Below are 22198 nucleotides of genomic sequence, written 5' to 3' on the forward strand. Positions count from 1 at the left end.
TTGAAGTCTGGAGCTGGCATGTCAGTTAACTGCTAGTAGTCTGTTGTTATTTATGTATTATTGTCATTTTGTTTATTTTCTTTGGTTACATCTTCTGACATCAGACTCGGACTTCTCTTGAACTGAATTTTAATGTGCGTATTGTTATGCGTTTACTTTTCTACATTGGCTAGAGGTATAGGGGGAGGGTTGAGATCTCATAAACATGTTTAACCCCGCCGCATTTTTGCGCCTGTCCCAAGTCAGGAGCCTCTAGCCTTTGTTAGGCTTGTATTATTTTTAATTTTAGTTTCTTGTGTACAATTTGGAGTTTAGTATGGCGTTCATTATCACTGAACTAGTATATATATTTGTTTAGGGGCCAGCTGAAGGACGCCTCCGGGTGCGGGAATTTCTCGCTGCATTGAAGACCTGTTGGTGGCCTTCTGCTGTTGTCTGTTCTGTGGTCGGGTTGTTGTTTCTTTGACACATTCCCCATTTCCATTCTCAATTTTATGTTTGTATATTTACATAGCTGGTGCGTATTCTCTTGTCATCTTTTTTGTCAATAAAACAAGAAGCTATTTGAAATGTCTTATTTTTATTCAAAAGTATATAAAATCTCGAAAACATTATCGGCTTTTTGAACTATTTTGTATTAACCTATCCAACATCAAAATATTCACGCAAAATCACTAGATTCACATTGAATTGTAGTTATGATGACATCGTTTATTGTTGAACATATCTAAAAGACTTTTAAAAAAAAATCCATTGCGCATTTAGCTTTAGATTTACGCTATATTCACTGTAATCAGTGAAGTATATAAATCCTTAAAAAATGTCGAATCACTGAGTCTACAGTCTGTACATAATGTACACTTATGCCTAACAACTTGTTACATGTACTATATTCAAAAAGGAAAATCTCTGAATCTTCGTATATACATTAGAAATGAAGTGGAAGATACCAAAGTGACAATCAAATCTCAAAGGTCTGCGCAAGACCCACAAAATCATGACAAATAATTCGACGCTAATGACAAACATCAGTTTACAAGACTTTAACTAAACTTAGAGAGCAGGAATAATCAATATCCACTGACTATTTGTAAATAAAAACGAAAAGTCTAAAATGGTACATAGTGAAAAATTGTCCTGTCATATTCTATATGTCACATCTCAATGTTGCGCATATTAAAAAAAAAAACAATTGCATCAGAGTTCTACTTATATATATATATGTTACACATATATATGTTTAAGTCATGAAATTTTTTTTTTAATTTCAAGCAGTCACTTTCAAACTAATTGACCAAATTCTAAAGATTTAGCATAAAATATATCAAAAATATAAAAATAACACAGATTTTAGTGCATCCATAACACTCTACTTGACTAACCTTCAGGAAAGCTAAATACAAAATGTTTGATGACCAAGAATATTTAAATAACTGAACAGTAGAGGAGCTAAAATGACCAATAAGGAACTAAACATGATAGTCAAATCATTTTAAGGCCTAATTTGCTTAAGAGAGTTGAAATCTTAGTTCTTTATTTTGTTAAAACATAGTAATGGAAAATTTTACAGATGTATGTCATAAATCATGTTAGTGTCAAAGCTCTGACTACTGGGCTGATGATCCTCCTTGAGATAGTCTAACGGCAGCAGTTTCCCCCAATGCTAAAAATAAAAATAAACACTTCATAAATATGATGCATCAGAAGCGTTTTTCTGGATGTACCCTCTTCAAGAACTTTAAAAACAAAAAAATGTGAAAGCGGAGGATAAATAAATACTTGAGCTATATGACCAAAAGGAAAATTTAAAAACAGAATAGATTAAACCATCTAAGACGTGTCTAAGGTCAACTTTGCCTGAGGAAGTTGGCAACTTCTTTTTATCAATAATGTCTAAATCTATTTATATAAATTTGAGATATGTATGTCATATATGATGTCAGTGATGAAGCACTGACTGCAGGGTTGATGATGATATATAAATTATTTGGTGTTTAATAAATATCAGTCCACCTATATTTGAAGAATGACAATCAAACTAATACATAATAGTCAGTGCTCAAAAAGTGAGCACAGCAGTTGTTTGCTTGTTCAAAGCAAATTCCTACCTTAAGCCAAAGATAATGAGAACTTGATAAATACCAATTTGAAAATAAAACACTTTTAATAAGCAGAACTATAGGATCCCCTCTTATCTGTACCTAATCATGACTTTTGTGTCTACTATAGGGCGTTGAAATTGGCATAAAATGAGCACAAATATGTCGTTATTGACAGAATGAAAATATTACTAGAAAAAAAGAGATGTATACAATTAGTTATTATTATGAGATACATATGAATATTGTATTTGAAAGGTAATTAAAGAGTTAGAGGCCTTATTTAAATATATAGACATTTGAAAGGAATAAGTGTAGATTGTAGTTATTTCCCTTTGCTTATCTGTTACATGTACTATCTTGTCATGTGAATATTTATTTTATGTTATTATATGTTTTAGGGTCTAAATATTGTTTTGTTGTATTTGACCAAGAAAATACCCCGTTACAGTGCCACCCGTCGTGTTGCTCATTTCAACTAAAAATCCGAGGGCTGATGTTAATAAACTCACCAAAGATACTAAGCTTAAAATTTTGTACGCCAGACTAGAGTTTTTGTATCACTTAACAGAAAGAGTGATTATCAATTTCATGGGTAGGGGGAGACATACATATAGATTGGTGAACACATTCTATCGTGTTGAACATTAAAAGTTATCATGATATAAGTATGAAAATAATTGCAACAGCTACATGCCTGAGCAGAAGTATACGATGTCTAAGATTATTTTTACCTAAAGAGGTTGCAAACTTATTTTTTTTTTCAATTTCGTAAGTTGTCATGTTTTAACTGATTCTTTATGGTCCCCGAAAAAAATTCGGGAGTACATGGCCATCGCTTTTTTCCGTCCTTCCTTCTGTGTGTCTGAAACAAATGGTTTTTGGATGATAACTTGAGTAACCCCTGCTTGATAGGAATGAAAATACAGATTATAGAAACAGAAAGGAAGGAAAAAGCCTACTAATGTGTTGCCAACCAGTCAAAGTTCAAGGTCACTGTTACTTAAAACAGAAAAAAAATTGAAACTTGAACTTCGGCTTATTGATTTTTTTCAAACTTGTACAGATGGAAGATTTAGGAAAAGGGAATAAGCCTATTGATTTTAGGGTCAATGGAGTGAAGATCAGGGTCACTGTTACTAAAATAGTGTTTTAGAAAGTTTTTATTCAGAATGGTAACTTTAGTTGCCTTTCTGAAACTTGTACAGATGAAAGAGATAGAAAGGGGAGACAATCTTATTGATTTTCTGGTCAAAAGATCAATGCGGAAGGTCACAACTGCTTAAATAGACTGAAAATTAAGGGAAAAAAATGCAACTTGCTGTTTCTGGGTGATATTTTGGGGTATACTTGTTGTATTTTAATGTAGAAAAGGGTAGGAGGCTTATAGATTCAAGGGCAGTGTGTCAAACGTAAAGGTTAAAGTTGCTAAGGATAGTTGTACGTAGTATGAAATTCTTACAACTGTTGGTTTCTATAACGTGCTTCTAGACCTTTCAGATTATACAGGGTCAGGGAAATGCCTGCCAAATTTGTTTGTATTGGATTCCCTAAAAAGGGCTGTTATTCGTATTGGAACTCTGGGAAAAGTACTGGTTACAATTTTGGTTTCTAGATACCTTAATTTTTATATTCCATGGAGCATACAGTCCTTGCTAAATTAATGATTTTGGGTGATAACTCAAGTATCTCATAATGACTTGTAACACTAGGTAAAAACTAGCAATAAAAGTGCATGTGTTATTTGTCCCTCTAAGCATATTTATATTTAAACCTTTGAAATAAAAATGGTCAATGCATGTGCAGTTCGGGGAGCAGCAGTTGGTAGTGTCGGCTTTTTACTTTTTTTCTAGTTTATTTTGGTTGTTGTCATAATGTTTATTAAACTATTGATAAACATGTTTAACCCCTCCACATTCTTTATGTACCTGTCCCAAGTCAGCGGCTCTTTTCACAAAAAATCTTAAGAGTAAAAATACTCGTAAGTCATACACATTTCAGTATAACTTACGATCAATTTTAGTATAGTGGTTGTCGTTGGTTTATGTATGTCTTAGTTGTTTTTCATTAATTGTTTAATTGTAAATTACTTGTAGGCCGTTAGATTTCTCGTTTGAACGTTTTGAATTGTTTCACATTTTTCATGTTGGGGCCTTTTACAGCCGACTATACGGTAAGGGTTTTTTTCTCATTTTGGAAGGCCGTACGGTGGCCTATAACTGCTTACTACGTAAACATTTACCACTTTATATTAACTCGCTGCACCTTTATGCACCTATGCACTAAGTCAGGAGCCTGTTGTTCAGTGGTTGTCGTTTGTTGGTGTGGTTCATAAATGTTTTTCGTTTTTTGTTTATATAGATTAGACCGTTGGTTTTCCTGTTTGAATTGTTTTACACTAGTCTTTTTGGGTCCCTTTATAGCTTGCTGTTCAGTGTGAGCCAAGGCTCCGTGTTGAGGACCGTACTTTGACCTATAATTGTTTACTTTTACATTATGACTTGGATGGATAGTTGTCTCATTGGCACTCATATCACATCTTCTTATTTATAAATGCGGAATTGTACATGATAATCTAAATTCAATATTATGATTAATGATATAGTTTATGACCTAATCCAGAAAAATAGATATTACAGTATTAATGTCATACTACACCTTTTTACAGTTTACTGTTTCTTAATTCCCATTTCGGATTATACAATAGAAAATAGATAACAGCTTATCTTATATCAGGGTTTTATATGTTCTTTGTATGATACATGTTATCCGTTTTATATATGTTCTTGGTATCATACATGATAATTATCCTCCTTTTATACGTACTTGGTATTAACTGTTACAATTGGATATTACATAACGTATTAACTCCAAGCTTTTGGTTTGAATCGTTCTCAGTGGGTTTTTAATTTTTTACTGTTGTCTTTCCATATTTTATTTTTGGTCACAATTTTGTCTGTTCTTTTATGACTATTGATTATGGTACCGTCTAACATTTTTGGAAACGTATGACGGGTGATGCATTTTCATAAAAAATACACATGGTCTCATTTCGTTTAGAGTTAATTTCAACTCCGTTAGTTATCACTCCTATTGAAAAATTAAGGAAATGTATGGTATACGCCAATGAGACAGCAACTTAATGACACAAGTAACCAACGGACATCGAGATGGCAACATACAGACAGATGTATCTACAATATTAAAGTTCTTAATCGTCTCGAGTGTATAAGTTGTGAATAAATTCAAAGGAAACTCTCCCAAAAACTGCAATAAAAAAAACTCAATTATTTAAATAACGATAAACATTAATTTACATTGAGATTGATACTATATTTAAAATAACCCTGCACGTGGCACATAATAAGGTTTCTATAAAATATAATCATGTCCAGTCTATATCAAGCCTCAGTTAACTTTATGGAATTAAATGGAATATATGTAGCAGAATCGTTATCATTCTGCTAAACGCAAACATAAGTTTCTAAAAACATGTATTACACTATTTTGAAGAATTTGAAGCATTCTGAAATAATTCAATTTTGGATGTAACACGTCTTCTGATTGGCTGAAAGTGTTCTATCTTTCAGCTCATAGACATAATTTGTCATGTGACCGTGACGTCACCAACGTTTATTTTTCAAAATTTACTCCTTAAAAATGGAATTTAAAATTAAATTATTAGGAATGACTGTAATATTTTTTCTGTCTATTCGAAATAACCTTAAAAATATGATGCATGCTTTTAAATAACCCACACAGCGGGTTATTCAAGGTGCACCACATTTTTGGTGTTAGTTCTTCATAGACAGAAAAAATATTACAGTCATTCCTTAAATATTTTCATATGAATTGAGGATTTCATGTTTATGAATATTCAATTTGATGGTATATTTACAGATTTTATAACGAGCGAGAATTGGATATCGCATGATATCAACCCTAGTTATTTAATTTCAATATAATATTAAACGAGCATTCGGCGAGTTTATTATTACTATTTAAATTAAATAACAAGTATGACGTCCTCAAACTTGAACATTTGAAAGTTTCCTTTGTAAAATTACTAACGGGAATTGTTACTTATAACAATTTTTCTCTAATTCTTCGTCAATTTATCCCTTTCTGCACCCATTGTATAAAAAAATTTAATCAACGTGTGGTTCGTTTGATCTCAGTTCTTCATTGGTTGAAATCCGATTATGACGTCGAATTTTCTTGCTTTCCTCTAAATTTCCTATTGTGACGGCATGAAAAAAGGCGACCATGCCTGATGACGTCACATAGAAAGAACGCATCTTTTTGCAGATCATTCGAAAAGAAGGAATAAATTTGCCTGCGTATTGTTTGAAAATCATTAGAGAAACAGATTCCACCACCAAATCTCGTGTAATACGATATTTATCCACTCTCGACAGTTAAATTTAAAATATTTAAAACACTCGGCGAGCCTCGCGTTTTAAATTTGAAAATTTAACTGTCTCGAGTGGATAAATATCGTATCACACTCGATGCAGTGGTAGAATCTATATATATACAACTGTGCAGACAGAACTGTGCCGTCGCTGATGTCACGTGACTTCATAGCAAATAATTTCACATTTGCGAAGTGTTCTTAATAACTATATGTTCAAGTTTAATGATGTAACACTTTTATGAAATTTTATACATTTTGTCATTGCAATATGCTGTTTTTGAAAAGATTTCTCAGATAGATTTTAAAAAACAGACCTTTTTTGTTAGTATATCTCGAGTGGCTGTCATCTTGTTCAATATGTATCCCCTTTTGCACGACTGCCGACTGGAGTGTTCTTCAAAACGAGATGTTTCAGTTTAATAATTCAACACTCTTTTAAAATCTTATATTTTGTGTCATGGTAAATGGCTATTAATCAGATTTTTTTTTTAAATATTAAATTACAATGTACTTAGAAATACGCTTATAACTACTACTACTAGCTTCGTATATCAGAGACACAAAACTTAATGAATTGTTTGGTGCTAGCTTTACACGGGAGGCGTAGTTATTAAATAAAATCAATAGTGACCAGTCCCGTTAGTATAGACTGTCCCTGGTGAAAATTAACAAATGCCAATTGTCCAATGAAATGAATAGATGATATAAGAAATGTGCATAAAGTATAATAAAAGAAATTACATATGTCCACTAGCTGCCCATGGACGAAATGTACATCGTCTTACCCTTTGAAAGTTAATGATCTACCGAATAGCCAATGGAAATGTCGTAATATCGTCTCATGATGCTGGATAAGCCAATCAAATTAACGCACTTTTCGTAATACTTTTTTGTATCACACTCCGTGCAGTGTGATACGAGAATTATCTCTTCACGCAAGAAATAGATAACAAGTCACAACTATGAGAGAATTCTACTTCTAGAGCGGTCAGCATTCCTGCGGATAAACAGTAACAATGTCAGCTGGAAAGCAAAATGTTTTTAAACACAAACAAATAGCTTCCAAAATTTGCTGTATAAAATAATGAAAGTTAATGAAAATCACAACATACCTTGGAAATGTTTTCGATTTGAATGTGTTCAGTAAATATGTCAGACATCATTCAGCCTAGATTAGGTCTCATATCAAGTTTCCAACAGATGATGTTATAAATGCTCAGTCCATAAGTAAAACCTTCACGATGTTGCCAAGCCTTCGGGCAAGGTTGGTCTAAAAGAACTTTGACTTTCTCGTAAGTATTATATTAATGAGGTGTGTTATAATTTTCTATTAGACAACAATCCAACAAAAACGAAAAATACAAGGATTGATTTAACAAGTCGTACGGTAACTTTTTTTTATCAAATGGCGTCCGATAAATGATGAAAATCTTGTTTATTCATATATCAAAAACTTTGTGTGTCCCTATCTTTTGGAAAACAAAATCTAGAAATACAATCAATAGCAGCAATTTCGGTCCGTTTTGTCCTTATTAACGCATTCATGTACGAGTGTTTTATAATCCTTTCCTTTTCACAAAAGAGTGAAACCTTATGACAACTAAATGCACACACTCCTATCATATATTTTCAAACCTATCTGATCAGAACAATAGCAACATCCACAAACAATATGTACAATTGTATACTCTGTTATAGGTGAAGGCTTTTTTACTGACCTCAATCAATAACAAAAAAAACGAGATATTAAGAGAAATAGATTTAAAAACTAAGATTAAAACAGAAACAAGAGTTCAACGAATGCTTATTAAAGATATAAGATGTACTGCTTAGAAAATACGTCTTGGCATGTCATTAGAAAGGTTTTTTTTTACCTGCAAACCAGCCAGAAAAAAAATATATTAATCCAACGGAAATAAAATATTCTCTGAGAATTTGTTAGTGGTACTCAGGGGTCTGTTGTTCAGCTTGTCGTTAAATTAAACGAGTCGTTAAATTTTACTAATCACTGCGTTAAATTTAATCAGTCAATTATCATGTTGTTCAACTTGTCGTTAAATTTAACGAGTCGTTTAAAATTGTCAAAGTGTCGTTAAATTTTATCGACCTCATTGAGGTTGATTAAATTTTAATCAGTTGATTAACCTCAATCTAAGATGGCTGTCAATGTTTTATTTCAACCACCTGTTATAAGAAGAGAGCGACATTTTCGCGGTTTTGACCCTCTTGAAAGGGAATTTTCTGATGAGGAGCTAAGGCAGAGGTATAGATTTGTCAGAGAGACCATTGAGTACTTGTCTGATTTAATGAGAGGGGATCTGGAGTGTGGGACAAATAAGGAGACAGCCCTTTCAGTGGAGCAACAGGTTATGATTGCCTTGAGGTTTTATGGCAGTGGATCTCACTTGCAAGTTGTTTGGGACACAATGGGATTTGACAAATCAACTGTGTCTCGGGTGATCGACCGTGTGACGGAGTCATTAGTTGCCAAAAAGGACGAGTTCATATCGTGGCCAGATAACCAGAGGAAGAACGTAATAAGGGCTGGGTTTTATGAAAAGGCTGGTTTTCCAATCGTGGTTGGATGCATTGATGGGACCCACATACGGATTACTGGGCCTAGCATTGATGAACCAGCATTTGTTAACAGAAAGGGGTTCCACAGCATCAACGTACAAGCCATTTGTGACCATGAAGGTGATTTAAAACACTATATTCTACTGTACTTATTTTATGTTTACAATATACAATTATGGCCCGCTGAGGAGGTGTATATCCAAAATTGTCAACCCGAGTAACTTAACCCTCTTGCTGCCGAGTTTTTTTTTCTTGCTTTGTCGCGCCAAAATCATCTTGACGTTTCATATCTGTGACGTTGCAAAACTTGTGCCTCTCTGTAGAACAGCGCTTTCCCGCCGTCCACAATTTTTCCCGCGTCAATGTAGCCGTAATTATGAAAAGCGATGTAAAAGTATTTTTTTGAAAACTATTGCTATAAGATTGTTATAAACGATGTTTTTAATACAATAGTATTTAAAAATACAACTTTTAACCTTGAAATATAGTTTTTTTTATCTTTCTTGTCTTTAAAAAAAATGAAAATAATATACCCATTGCTACTAGCTTTATAAGCGCTTTTGTTTTATCTTTATCAAGTGAAATGCATAACTGATTCTTAACCACCTCTAAAATACTGAAATATATTTATCCTTGTTATCCGATTAGCTTAGTAAACCTTGTTATAATTGATAAATACCGTAAAAAAATCTTTCAAATAATTATATAAACAAAACAACGGCCCCCAATAAAAATAAAAATAAAAACAATGAGTGTACAAATAAAAATAAATAAAAACTCCGAGCAGCCGATTCTATGAACTACTTCTTGTTGATAAGTATCAAACGTGTCAAGATTAAAATTTTCATTCCAAGCCTTGTTTCGGTAGGCGAGAAAATAATATTTATAGACGTTATTATCCATATTCATTTTGTTTATTTTTTAATCATGTTTATTATTATTTTGTTGCCCACTTATTGCTCAAAATTTTAGAGAAATGTTTGAAAATACGAATTTAAAAAAAAAAACAGAAAAGCGAGGGAAGAAATTCTCTAAAATTAATTTCTATTGTCTACAAGTGAACCTGAATCAATAATAATTCATTTTCATTTTCTATGATGAAGTACACACTGTAATTGGCATATACGAAATATCATTTAAAATCTGTTGATTGACAAATTGTTCTATTCTCAACGTTCAGTGGCAAGTATTTCATGCAATATTAAGGACATCTGAAATTTAATGTACAATAAATCTGTTGCTCAGTGGGTCCTACAAAGTAAAATTTCTGTGATGAATGGCTGAAAATTGAGGTTGTCACTGGGAAAGGATGATATGTAGAATAGGAAAAGAAATCATTGGGTCACCTACTAATTTAACATCCCCATTTCGAATGAAAATAAATAGTTTTAGATTAGTGCTTCAATGATGAAACGGGTATAAAATGTATTGAAATATCGTATGGCAATACAAGTATATCGGGTAACATTTGTGTACTTTTACAACAAAAAATCTTCACTGAGAATTCAATCGCGGCATTTGAGCCCTAAAGAAATTTTCCAGTTCTCTTAAATAAAGCGTGTATTGTGAATATTAATATTTCGCGTAAACAAGTATAACAGTTACCTTTTCTATGATTATTTATTAGGAATGCGATTATTATATGAGATATTCTGATTGAAAGATGTATGAAAAAAACGTTTAACAAATTTCTCGAAAGTATGCAACATTTTACATGAAAATGACGAACTAGATAATTAGTAAACACGTTAGATAAGTTGGCATTATAGTACTAACAAGCTTATGATCCTGTATCATTTTTTGACATCCGTTTTAAGTATACAAATAATGCATTTTATTCAGTTTGCTTCATTCCCGCCAAAATCGTCCTTTTGGCGCCGTCTTTTGACGTTGTCAGTGCCCCTCAGTATTGTGACGTTACCATGGACCTTTGACGTTCTACACAATCAACAAGATTTGTGTGTAGAAGCCATAAATGTCCCTTTGGCAGCAAGAGGGTTAAAGGGTTATTCCACGAGGGCTTTAGACCGAGGGGAATAACCCTTACTAGGGTTGACAATTTTGGATATCCACCGACTCAATGGGCCATAATTGTTTTATTATACCGAACGGACAAATAACACTAAAATATTGTAACAGATTGTCAAAACAAACTATTTTGTGCCTATTGTGTGAAATTTCACGTATGTACAACAAAGGTAGACTCTTTCTGTAAAATATTATAGATGGCCCTGAAAAGGGCCGTTTACAAGAGATATCGTCGACACTAGATGAATTTCCAAGTCTTGTTTGGTCTTGTTTCTTCGTCATTTGATGGACTTCTAACCTGGCCGTTGCCATATTTGTTTTTGTTTATCTGACGTTAAGTGACGTCATACTTTAAAGGGAGTTAACTCGTGATCATTGAGGTACGATAAGGGTTATTCACCGGGGAATAATAGGGTTGTTCGATGGAGGCTTCAATTGTTCGAGGTTATTCACCGGGGAATAATAGGGTTGTTCGATGGAGGCTTCAATTTGATGGGGTTATTCATCGCTCCTGCCAATTTTTCGAAAAACATCGAAATTAAACTATGACACGTGATTCCGTATTAGCCAATCAATTAATTACTATATAATGTAAGGTATAATAACATGCATTGTGTGCGTCCTTTTTCTTGACATCTTCAATCGTCCTTGACCATATACAATATTGGCTGGTTTTCTGTTGAACTGGTTTTCAGCTAATTTGAAAATTGATGGAAAAAGAAAGACAACTCAATCTTGTCATATACTTTTTATTGGATCCGTAAAATCAATGCTTTTACCGTTTCACTTTCAAATATGATGAATCGATTGAACTGCTAAGTGTCTATAATCGTTTATGCTTAATACATAAATTAATTGATCAAAATAGTTTTAAAGATGTGCCCGCCCATCCACCCCTTATCTGCTTTAGGTGCTTTAGGTAGAATTTAGTCAGGCTAAAATAATTTTAGCCTGACCAAATTCTGCCTAAAGCAGATAAGGGGTGGGTGGGTGTTCTTAAACTTTGAAACGTCAACGTAAATAGTGTGCCTCACGAAGTTTGCAGAAATTCTGGATATACCTCTAAATGTTTCTGTGCCAGAGGAAACAGAAATCACCCCCCCCCCCCCCCCAAAAAAAAAACCACCAAACAAAATAATTGTCCAATCATCAAAATATTTCGCCCCCCCCCCCCCCTCCCCCATTCTTTCCGGTTGGGAAATAGTGACCAATCCCCAAGCCAGTCATTGTTCAATACATTTAAAAAAAAGGGAGCATAACTTCTATGCCATGTATTGTTTATCTGAATTGTTACTATACATATTTTGTTTTCATCACATTGCAAATTCGGCCAATATTTTAATGACTGGAACTATAATGGACAAACTATGCATGCATGTAAAAGAAGATGTGGTATTATTGCTAATGAGACAACTCTCCACAAGAGATTAAATGACATAGAAATAAACAGCTATCATGGGTCACCATACTTTATTCACAATCACTGCCTTGCTTTGCATTGACAAATGAATTATCACGGAACCTAATTTTTCCCCTTTTTTAATTATCATAATTTTGTTTAAAGGTAGATTCACCAACATCAGTGCTAGGTGGTCAGGATCAGCACATGATTCTCATTTTTTCAGAACCTCAGCTATAGGACAACATCTTGAGAATGGATATCAAGGAATTGGACAAGGTGTATTGTTAGGAGACAGTGGCTATCCCTGCAGACAGTTTTTGCTGACACCATACAGACAACCAGCTGCCGGTAGAGGTCAAGCAAGGTTTAACAGAAGACATTGCTCAACAAGGTCAACAATAGAAAGGACATTTGGAATATGGAAGAAGCGCTTTCACATTCTAGGATCAGAGGTAAAATAATTCTTTACAAATAATCATAGTAGTAATATGAATATTTGACATAGTGTTTCCCCTTATATTTTAAAAGTTATGTTGTTTTTTTCTTGTGAGAGCTGTCTACTTAATCTTTCATTAGTACATTTTTTCTATTTCTCTAAATTTTGGTTTAGGTATTCATAATTGTCCCCTTCTATGTCAGGGCCTTTTATAGCCTACTATACGTTTTTTTTTTTTTATTGCTGACGGCCGTACGGTTGCCTAGCTATAATTGCTTACATCCACTTAATTCATTTTAACTTTGTAGGATATATACATTTTAGTTATAAAATTAACAATCATACCAAATCTCCTTATTTTTATATGTAAAAAAAATCGAGAAAACTGAAAAAACCCTAAAATTATACGGAGAACAGGGATCCAGTTGGAAAATTGGTAATGTTGGTTCGGTAAATTCAGGTAGTCCTGTTGGGGTAGATGCCCCAAGTTAGTCATTACTGTAACTATAATAAATCGTGAATGAAGCAGTACATCGTCAGTTGGACTTTTTGCTCAGCTTCATACCTGATTTGGTCCTTTTTTCATTTATAGTGTTTTCAAATATGCACATGTCACATTGTGTTTCTGTTACTGAAAGTAATTTTTTTCGTAATAGATTTATTTAATCTCAGCCTTATTCATGAACAACGTTGCATCATGCTACTTACAAATAGTATTTCTGTCACACTTTAAAATTAGAAATAAATGTTTTTAAATTGTATTCCAGATCCGAATGAAACCAGATAAAGCTTGCCGAATCATCATTGCTTGTGGTATTCTGCACAATATTGCCATCATGAGGAATGAACCTGACGTTGCAGAAGAACAATTAATTGACAATCAACCTCAGATGCCACCCTATAATGGTCCACAGGACGGAAAAGGCATACGGGACCATTTTGCTACCACTTTTTTTGCCTAATAAATTGCATGTTTTTATTTTTTCACATTTTCATACATTGTCATTCATTAAAAAAATGAGGAAATTTGAAAATAGCAACAAATCTTTATATGATCACTTTGACAATCTGTCGAGAGAGGAAGTGTGCATTTTCGGCTTCAAAATTGGTATAATAGTAAATGGTGAGCAGTTAGTCGCCTATGAAATCAAAAACCCAGTAGCCATGCAACTGTAGTTCAGTATAAAAATAGAAATATGTGATATGATTGCCAATTGATTATATCAATCACCATATGGTAAAAATTAAATTATTTAAATGCCCAAAAAGGCGCAAGCCAGGTTCGACAGTGCAAGGGCTGTATAGCCAGTCAAGTTTATTAAAAACTTCCATCATCATGATTGCCAATGAGACGATGGGGTATCCCGAAACAACAATTTATCCAAAACCAAATGTCCTCAATATCAGCAATTATAGGTTCCAGTGCGACAATTGTAAAACAATTCAGATAAGTTAAAACAATCGCCAGAATTATATAATAAATAATCCAAAAAACAAATATGAAATACATTAACAACTGACAACCATTAAAATTACAGGCTCCTGATTTGGGGAAGGTACATGTAGAATAATTGCAGCGAGGATCTAAAGACATTTTATTCCTTGCAAGAAGTCAAAAATGAAACCTCGGAGCTAGCTTCCTGTTCATGTAGTTGCACTATTACATCCTTAGATCATTGAGTTTTTGGTTGAAATACTTGTCATTTGTTTATAAGTTTTTGATTCATGCATCACTTATGATTCTTTGAATGGTGGAGGTGCATTGGGTGTGGCTAAATTGTAATTACTATTTTCTTTAAAATAGGAGTGTGTACACAAAATGAATTTGGTGGCCTCAAAATAATTTCTAAAATAAAAATCAACAATATAACAATGAATTTAATATGTTTAAAACATAGAGGTAAGTGCCTGGGAGAGTGTGACCGGTTCTGAATTGCCACCCACTAACTTCTGTAAAAGCTCAATTTGGAGTTCCAGTTTTTTCTTTTCTAGGTCCATTTGAATGTTCTGCTTCTCTTGTATCACTAATTTACCCTGCAGTGCACGATACTGTATGTCATGTATATCCTGCACTGTTACCTTTTTCGAAGGTGTTCCCGCTATCCTACAAATAAAAAAAACATAATGCATTTTTTAAAAGATTGAATAATTTTACAACTCTTTTTATTGATCGATACCCAGGCATAATTCCACCAAATAGCTACTTACAACTCAGGGGCCACTTCCCGCTATATACAAAGTGATTGAACGACGTGCCGCTGGAATATGTCACGTTTTCCGGCTTGAAATATGTGAATAGGAGGGGAAAACTATCAGAAATATATGAAAAGGTAAAAAAAAGTTCCAATTACTTGTATACTAAAAAGCCCTGTCTGAGACTGTCATTTTTCACATCCTAAAAAGTCTCGCCGTGAGTTGAATTAAAATAACATACAGAATCTTAGCCCTTATTTCATTGGCGGATCCAGAAATTTTCACAAGAGGGGGCCCACTCCAGTCATGCTTCAGTGATTCTCTATATAATCAACCAAATTTTTCCCACAAAAGGGGAAAGGGTGGGGGCACACGCCCCCCCCCCTGGGCCCTCCCCCTAAATCTGCCTCCCTCTGAAATATTCCACTTTTCCAACAGACCACACGAAACTCAACCAATATGAGAAAAGGTTACATTATTAACTACACAATATAGGAAAAGGACTTTACATTTTTAATATCCAAATTATATTAATAGGGTGAGGTAACACTAGAACCCCAGCGGCACCCCTATCAATAAAGTATTGAAGTCCCCCCCCCCCCCCCCCCCCCCCCCGATGCTTCCTTAGGTGCTGACATGACTAAAACTTGAATACATTTAAAGTTATCATAAGGTAATATATCACTATAAATCACTATACCATATAGTTCTATCCTTAGCAGAATTTGTCAATACTTTTTAGGTTTAGGTTTAGGTTTGAATGATTGTCACGTTTAGTGATATCAATGACTGCATTGCCATGAAGAACCGATAGCAAAATCTCACTTTGAGGTTCATTGTTCGAAATGTAAACATGAATTGACAAATTTAATTTTATACATTGTATCAAGAAAAAAGTGTTGACCAAATAAACTAGCGGAACCTGTTTACACAACACATTTTTAAAGAGTTCTTGTTGAAGGCCTTACGGTGACCTATAGTTGTTACTGATTTCTGTGTCATTTTGGTCTCTTGTGGAGAGTTGTCTCATTGGCAATTATACCACATCTTCTTTTTTATATTTATTTTAAACTTACTTCCGCTTTTCTGTCATATTTGTTTGTTCTGGAACAACTGTTTGTGTTAGGATTGGGTCATATCCAGTCAGAAGAGATGGACTTTGTGTACTGAGAGGGGGTGGACTGTCACTGATAAGAGATGCTGCCGACTCATAGAGATCCTGGCTGGCATCTTCTTTTGTAACGTGGCAGTGATAGTTGGTGGATCTGTAATAAATGAGAGAAAATTGAGACGTTGATACTGTATTTGGGTATTTTATTTATCTGTTTATAGGGGAGGGGGGGCGGGGCAATGGAAACATATCATCATTTAATTAAATTCAGATACAATGTACTTTAAATGCAAGTAAAAAAAAATGCACAAGACTAAATAAGACCCTATTTCAACCCTTTTAATATTATTAAGGAAGTACACCACTAATTCATGGCCCCATTGCTTTCTATGTTAAATTCCTCAATTTCAAGCAGACACAGCTCTTTTGTTTCAAGTTCAAATAAAGTGACAATCATTGCATGTCAAAGCAACACTTTATGGTGTCTTGTACTGGAAAAATCAACATACCTTTAATGGCATATAAGAAAGAACTGGTTCCCGGAACTTTGGATGTACCAAAACAGGTACTTCAGATCTGACATACAGGCAAAAAGTACCCTCTTTATAAAATTTGGTGCAGTTTTTTTAATATTCAAAATTATAAGTCAAAAAGTGTTCTACAATGATCACCAGTCATTCAGCTTTCATTTGATACCAACAATACCTAAATATTCTACATATTTTGAAAGTTACACTCATGCGTAGGAACTATTTTGTGTTAAATATGTACTACTTTCTGGTATGTGCTTTCTGGCCGGGTCGAATTAGTGGTGTTACACCTTAAGGGTCTCAGCTATAAACTATGTGTTCCTGTCTAGGTTCAGACTGCGACAACAAATAGATAAACTTTATTCCGGATTTATGATAACCAGTCCGTGTGTGTTTTAGTATTATAAATCATGACTGGTTTTCGCTCCAAATTATCTATTGTGGTTCCTTTTAATCTAACAACAGATACCAGTTTGAAGACGAATTGGCGGGCACCTGCCACTTGTGAACAAATGTTGAACATAACACTTTAAAACCGTTATCAGTTTAAACAAATGCAATCTTGCAATAGTAAAACAAGAGAAGAACCTTCAAACCAACAAGAAACACGTTGGCAATCATTTAAGTAATAGAAAATTGGTCAAAATAAATTGTTTTCAGTCAAATGATATCAGTTGGGAATTCCCTAGTCCAAATAATTATGACATCTTGAAAGGCTATTATATTTTTTTCTTTGACGCCTTACATCGACGTCATAACGCCGAACTCATATTTTCAGTTTGACTTTGAGAGGGAATTTACTGCTTTATAAAAACGTTTAGCTGATTTATCCCCAAGATGCTTCATTTTGGGAGTATAAAATATATTTTTGAACCAAACGCGGTAAAATTTGACGGACCTGAATTTCCGGATAATATAAAACAAAGGTTCCGGAAATTCGGGTCTGTCAAATTTTACCGAGTTTGGTGCAAAAATTATTTTATAATCTAAAAAGAAATCAGATAAACGTTTTAAAAAAAGCAGTCGACAAGTTCCCGCTTCGGATGGAATTGTAACTTATTTTATTATTACTGTAGGAATTAATTGGAAATTTTTTGCACAAACAAACACATAAAAGGTAAGAATTTTTATATATGCAAAAAATTTAAACCATCAATGAAAAATTTATGGCTAAATTGGGTCTCAAAGTTGAGAGCAAAATATGCTCTCAAAGTCCAACCGAAAATGGTGGCTTCAGCATTATGACGTCGCAGGAAGGCGTCAAAGCAAAAATTTAAAATAGCCTTCCAAGACGTCATAATTATTTGGACTAGGAATTCCCCTACTTCTTGTGACGGCGAAGCAGACGAAACTTTTACTAAAATTGAATAAGGGAAACTATGTATCCCGGAATTAAAAAGGCTACGAATATGTATGTTATTTTCATCGAATTTCATTAAAATTAACAATAACAATAAAAAAACACCTTCAAAACAAAATTTTACCAAAAATTGTTTGTTTATGTAAAATAAAAACATGTAGTTGATTGAAACTGTTAAAGTTCACTTTTTACAAGGTGCAATAAAAAGGGTAGAGCCTTTGAGAAGTTCTAATTAAGGAAAACACATTTGGGGATATATTCTTATGTGCTAAATATTATTTACTTACTTGTCTGGAATGACTCTGTTTCAAGTCCACCCTGAATCCCTCTGAAGCTGGTAGTGTCCTTCATCAGGTGGATAACCCTCTCCACTGCTGTGCTGGGTTGCTTTGGAGCTGGTCCTCCCCCCGTTTTGAATATTCCACTCCTGTGTTTTGAAAAAACGGCCTTGGCCATTCTTGTGGTGTTCCTCCATTTGTTTCGTACTTCTGTTGAAGTACGAAGAGCAACTCCAAGAGAATTCACCTTGATGGTAATCTCATCCCAAATGTCTTTTTTTAACTTATTTGTTACTGTGTTTGTTAATTTCCCATTTATGATGTTGGAGTTTTTTTCCACAAGCTGTTGTATCAAGTCTTCTTCTGCCACAGTAAAATTGGTCTTCTTAAGCCCTTTCAGTTTGCTTGGGGTTTGTTCAACTGGTTCAGCCATTTTTTTACAGACAGGAAGCTCATAAACAATGAATGATGGGTAGGTTTTATTTAATCACTTGATTAATCAGTTGACTAAATTTTAACGCATTGATTAATCAGTTGATTAAATTTTAATTCATTGATTATTTAATCGACGCGTTAAATATTGTTGAACAACAGAAAATAAACGACTCGTTATGTAACGACTCGTTAAATTTAATCAATCGTTAAAATAACGACAAGATGAACAACAGAGCCCTAGTTATTTGGAAAGTGAACTGTTTTATTGAATGAATATAATAGTTACTGTTCTCTGTGGTGTTCATACAGAGGGAACTTTAGATTTCCCCTTAAAAGAATCAATAATTCATTGGTTAATTTGCTGAAAAAAAATAAATTGTTAGTGATGTAAATACATGTACAATACTAAATAATACCACACATTGTCAGCACGATATGATGAATACAATCAAATGTATGTCAATTACACACTACTGAAGAACAAATTGTCATTTTATTTGGTCCGTACATGTATTCTAAATACTTGTACAAAATATGGGTATATGAGTTTTATGCACACTCTTTACTCTTGAATACAATACCTTTATTCCAGTTTATTCCCCTTTTGAAAACCTTTTTTTACGATTTTTACAATATCAGAGAGGGTTTTGATATATTGATTGCATTACAAGGATAAACAAAATTTTTTGGATCTCTTTAACAAAGACTATCCAAAATTTCGAACACTTTGTGGAAAATGTATATGTTATTGGCTAATTATTCCAGTTAAGATGTAAATTAGCAGGTGGTGGACAAATGTACAGGTACTTCCAATCTGTACGGATTAACAAGAAGTTTGCTCTCTTCGTTCATACTAATGCTTTCGTGAGTTTGGGTTTTTTTCCTGAGTTTGTTTTTTTTTTTTTATTTAACTTCATCTTAATTATGCAAAAAAAACAAGAGAGGAAGTTAAAAACAAAGAAAACCTCAAACATTTAATGATGTTTAACATTTTGGACAGCCAAAAAAAATGGTACCAAAATTTATACATTGCCACTTTCAAGTTTTTATTAGTCAAATACAAACAATAATAATTTGGAAGTCACAAATTTCCATAGGAACACAGCAAAGTTTTATGTGAGAAATTCACTTTTTATGTTTGTATCAGTCTAGCTGAGTGTATTTGAACTAATTGAAAAAATAAAACTTATGTAGAAAACTATGGCAAGAGCTGTAGACACTTTTGGTTTTGACTACTGTATATTGGAAATAAATTATATCAGTATAGTTTGGTTTTATAGTGATGAAACTTACAGCTTGTATAGTAATGAAGTTAACATTTCCCACATACAATCTAGTAACCCACCACACAACAGATAATTTTTACAGAATAAATAAATAAGTTGATATTGAATAAATACAACATAACATACTGTTTTTGTATGTCCTATAAACGGGATCTTTATCGCTGTTGTTTGAATCTCATTTCAAAAGGTTATCGTCCAATCTATACCGTGGCTGGTGAAAAGAAATTAAACGCTTAGTATAGACAGAGCTTCGATATCATTACATTTTGAAAGTAAAATTTCCGTTAATAAATAAATTTTATTGTACTGTTCTGAGTGACTTTAAAAAGCTTTGTTCTATTGCGTAAACTCGGGTTGATAGTATTTCACAATATATTCACACTATATTAGAAAAGAAATCTGTCCAATTCATACTCAATTACAATAAAACACAGATTGCCATGGGTATCCCGCCTTTTAATTTTTTTATCTCAGGATTATATATAAATAATGTTTTATGTTTTCAATTTTGTCGCTATTATTATTATTATTATTATTATTATTATTATTTCGGAATTGTTTCATTTGACAATGACATTTCATCTGAAACGACAGAGACGCCACCATTGGTACATAGAATGCAATATTTTCTTTCGGATATGAGCTAGCAATGCGTTTTTAGTTTAACATGTCTTGCATAATATATGAGAAAGAAATAAAAAAATTACGAATCGGTTATGTCCTTTTTTTACTTGACATATACAGATCTTGAATTGAAGTATGATCATATCCTAGCATTAATAATATAAACGGTACCAATTTTAATGCACCAGATGAGCATTTCGACAATAAATGTCTCTTCAGTGAAGAAAAAACTACGTAATATCTTTAAACATTTTATTATAGCTTTGAAAAGCTCTAAATTATCAATCCGCCCTCTCCACACACGCATACGACAAAGCATTGGCATCGGTAGCATTGTTTTATAAAGCACGTGCGTACATTTACTCAAAAGTGCAACATTGAAGAAAAGTTTTCTTCGTTACATTACATTCACTTCATTTCAGAGATGCTAACCCCATCAATATAAGCATTAATTAAAGCTCGAAACAAGTATGTACCCGGTTTCTAATATTTTATTGTATTATAGAAAGTGCATGTATTTTTCCATCATTATCCTATCATTACTTGCATAATTTTTTTTCTAAGATAACCATTAAAAAAAATTCTGTTTTATCCTTATAATTCTCAATCCAGACATTTGGAATTTTAATTTACCATTTTTTTCGTTGGTTTCCACGGTTGAATTTTCGTAACTAAGGAGGGACCTGCCACATTTGACTTGCTAAAATCCATAAATGTAAGTGTAATGCAAAGGATACAAAATGAAACAACACCTACCTCAAAACTCAATTTTAATTAGATAGTATCCGAATTTGGAGCGTTCAAATAGCGGAATAACCTGAAGCTTTAAAGTTTTCAGTCATGTGACGTTAGTACGCCAAGCTCATTCGGTGTCTTCCTGCTATTCCTACATTTTATAAATACATATTCCTTCTATTCCTACAAACAAAGAACAAAAGATATTGGTATAAGGTGTTTTGTTGTTTTAGCAATTTAAATTAGATTAAAATACAGGTAAGTAGAGGTAATCTGGAAAGGAATATTACAATGATAAAAATAAATAGAAAAAAAATAGATGCATTGCAGAGAATATAGAACAGAAAATTCCCAAAAATGAATGTATTTCTGTTAAAAAAAAAGTTTTTAAAATAATAAACCCCAAATACGACTTTTATTTTAAAGTTTAATAGATATATTTAAGGGGATATTATATTGTCTGGTGATTTTTATTAATTTTGACTATGTTCTAATTAAATGGCGTTGATGCTAGAATAAATGCTACAAAAGTATTATTATTATTATTATTATTATCATTGATGTTTTGGGAATGTTCATGGAATTTCGCAGAATTTTATTTTATATTTTTTATTTTAGAGATTTTCCATATGGCAAAATCCTAAGGTACTTTATTCAAGCTTTAATGTATAAATTCTTTTTGTTATG

General features: G+C 33.1%; 1 protein-coding gene across 1 annotated transcript; it reads left to right on the top strand.

Annotated features, from left to right (window-relative positions):
• Nucleotides 1-8842: 8842 nt before the first annotated feature.
• On the top strand, nt 8843-13946 carry LOC127715355 (putative nuclease HARBI1). The gene is made up of 3 exons (XM_052221386.1): nt 8843-9213; nt 12686-12975; nt 13727-13946. The coding sequence occupies exons 1-3, from the start codon at nt 8886-8888 to the stop codon at nt 13919-13921; spliced, it is 813 nt and encodes a 270-aa protein (XP_052077346.1). The 5' UTR covers nt 8843-8885; the 3' UTR covers nt 13922-13946.
• Nucleotides 13947-22198: the final 8252 nt, after the last annotated feature.

This window comes from Mytilus californianus, unplaced genomic scaffold, assembly GCF_021869535.1.
Source record: "Mytilus californianus isolate M0D057914Y unplaced genomic scaffold, xbMytCali1.0.p SCAF_9, whole genome shotgun sequence".
Taxonomy (NCBI): domain Eukaryota; kingdom Metazoa; phylum Mollusca; class Bivalvia; order Mytilida; family Mytilidae; genus Mytilus; species Mytilus californianus.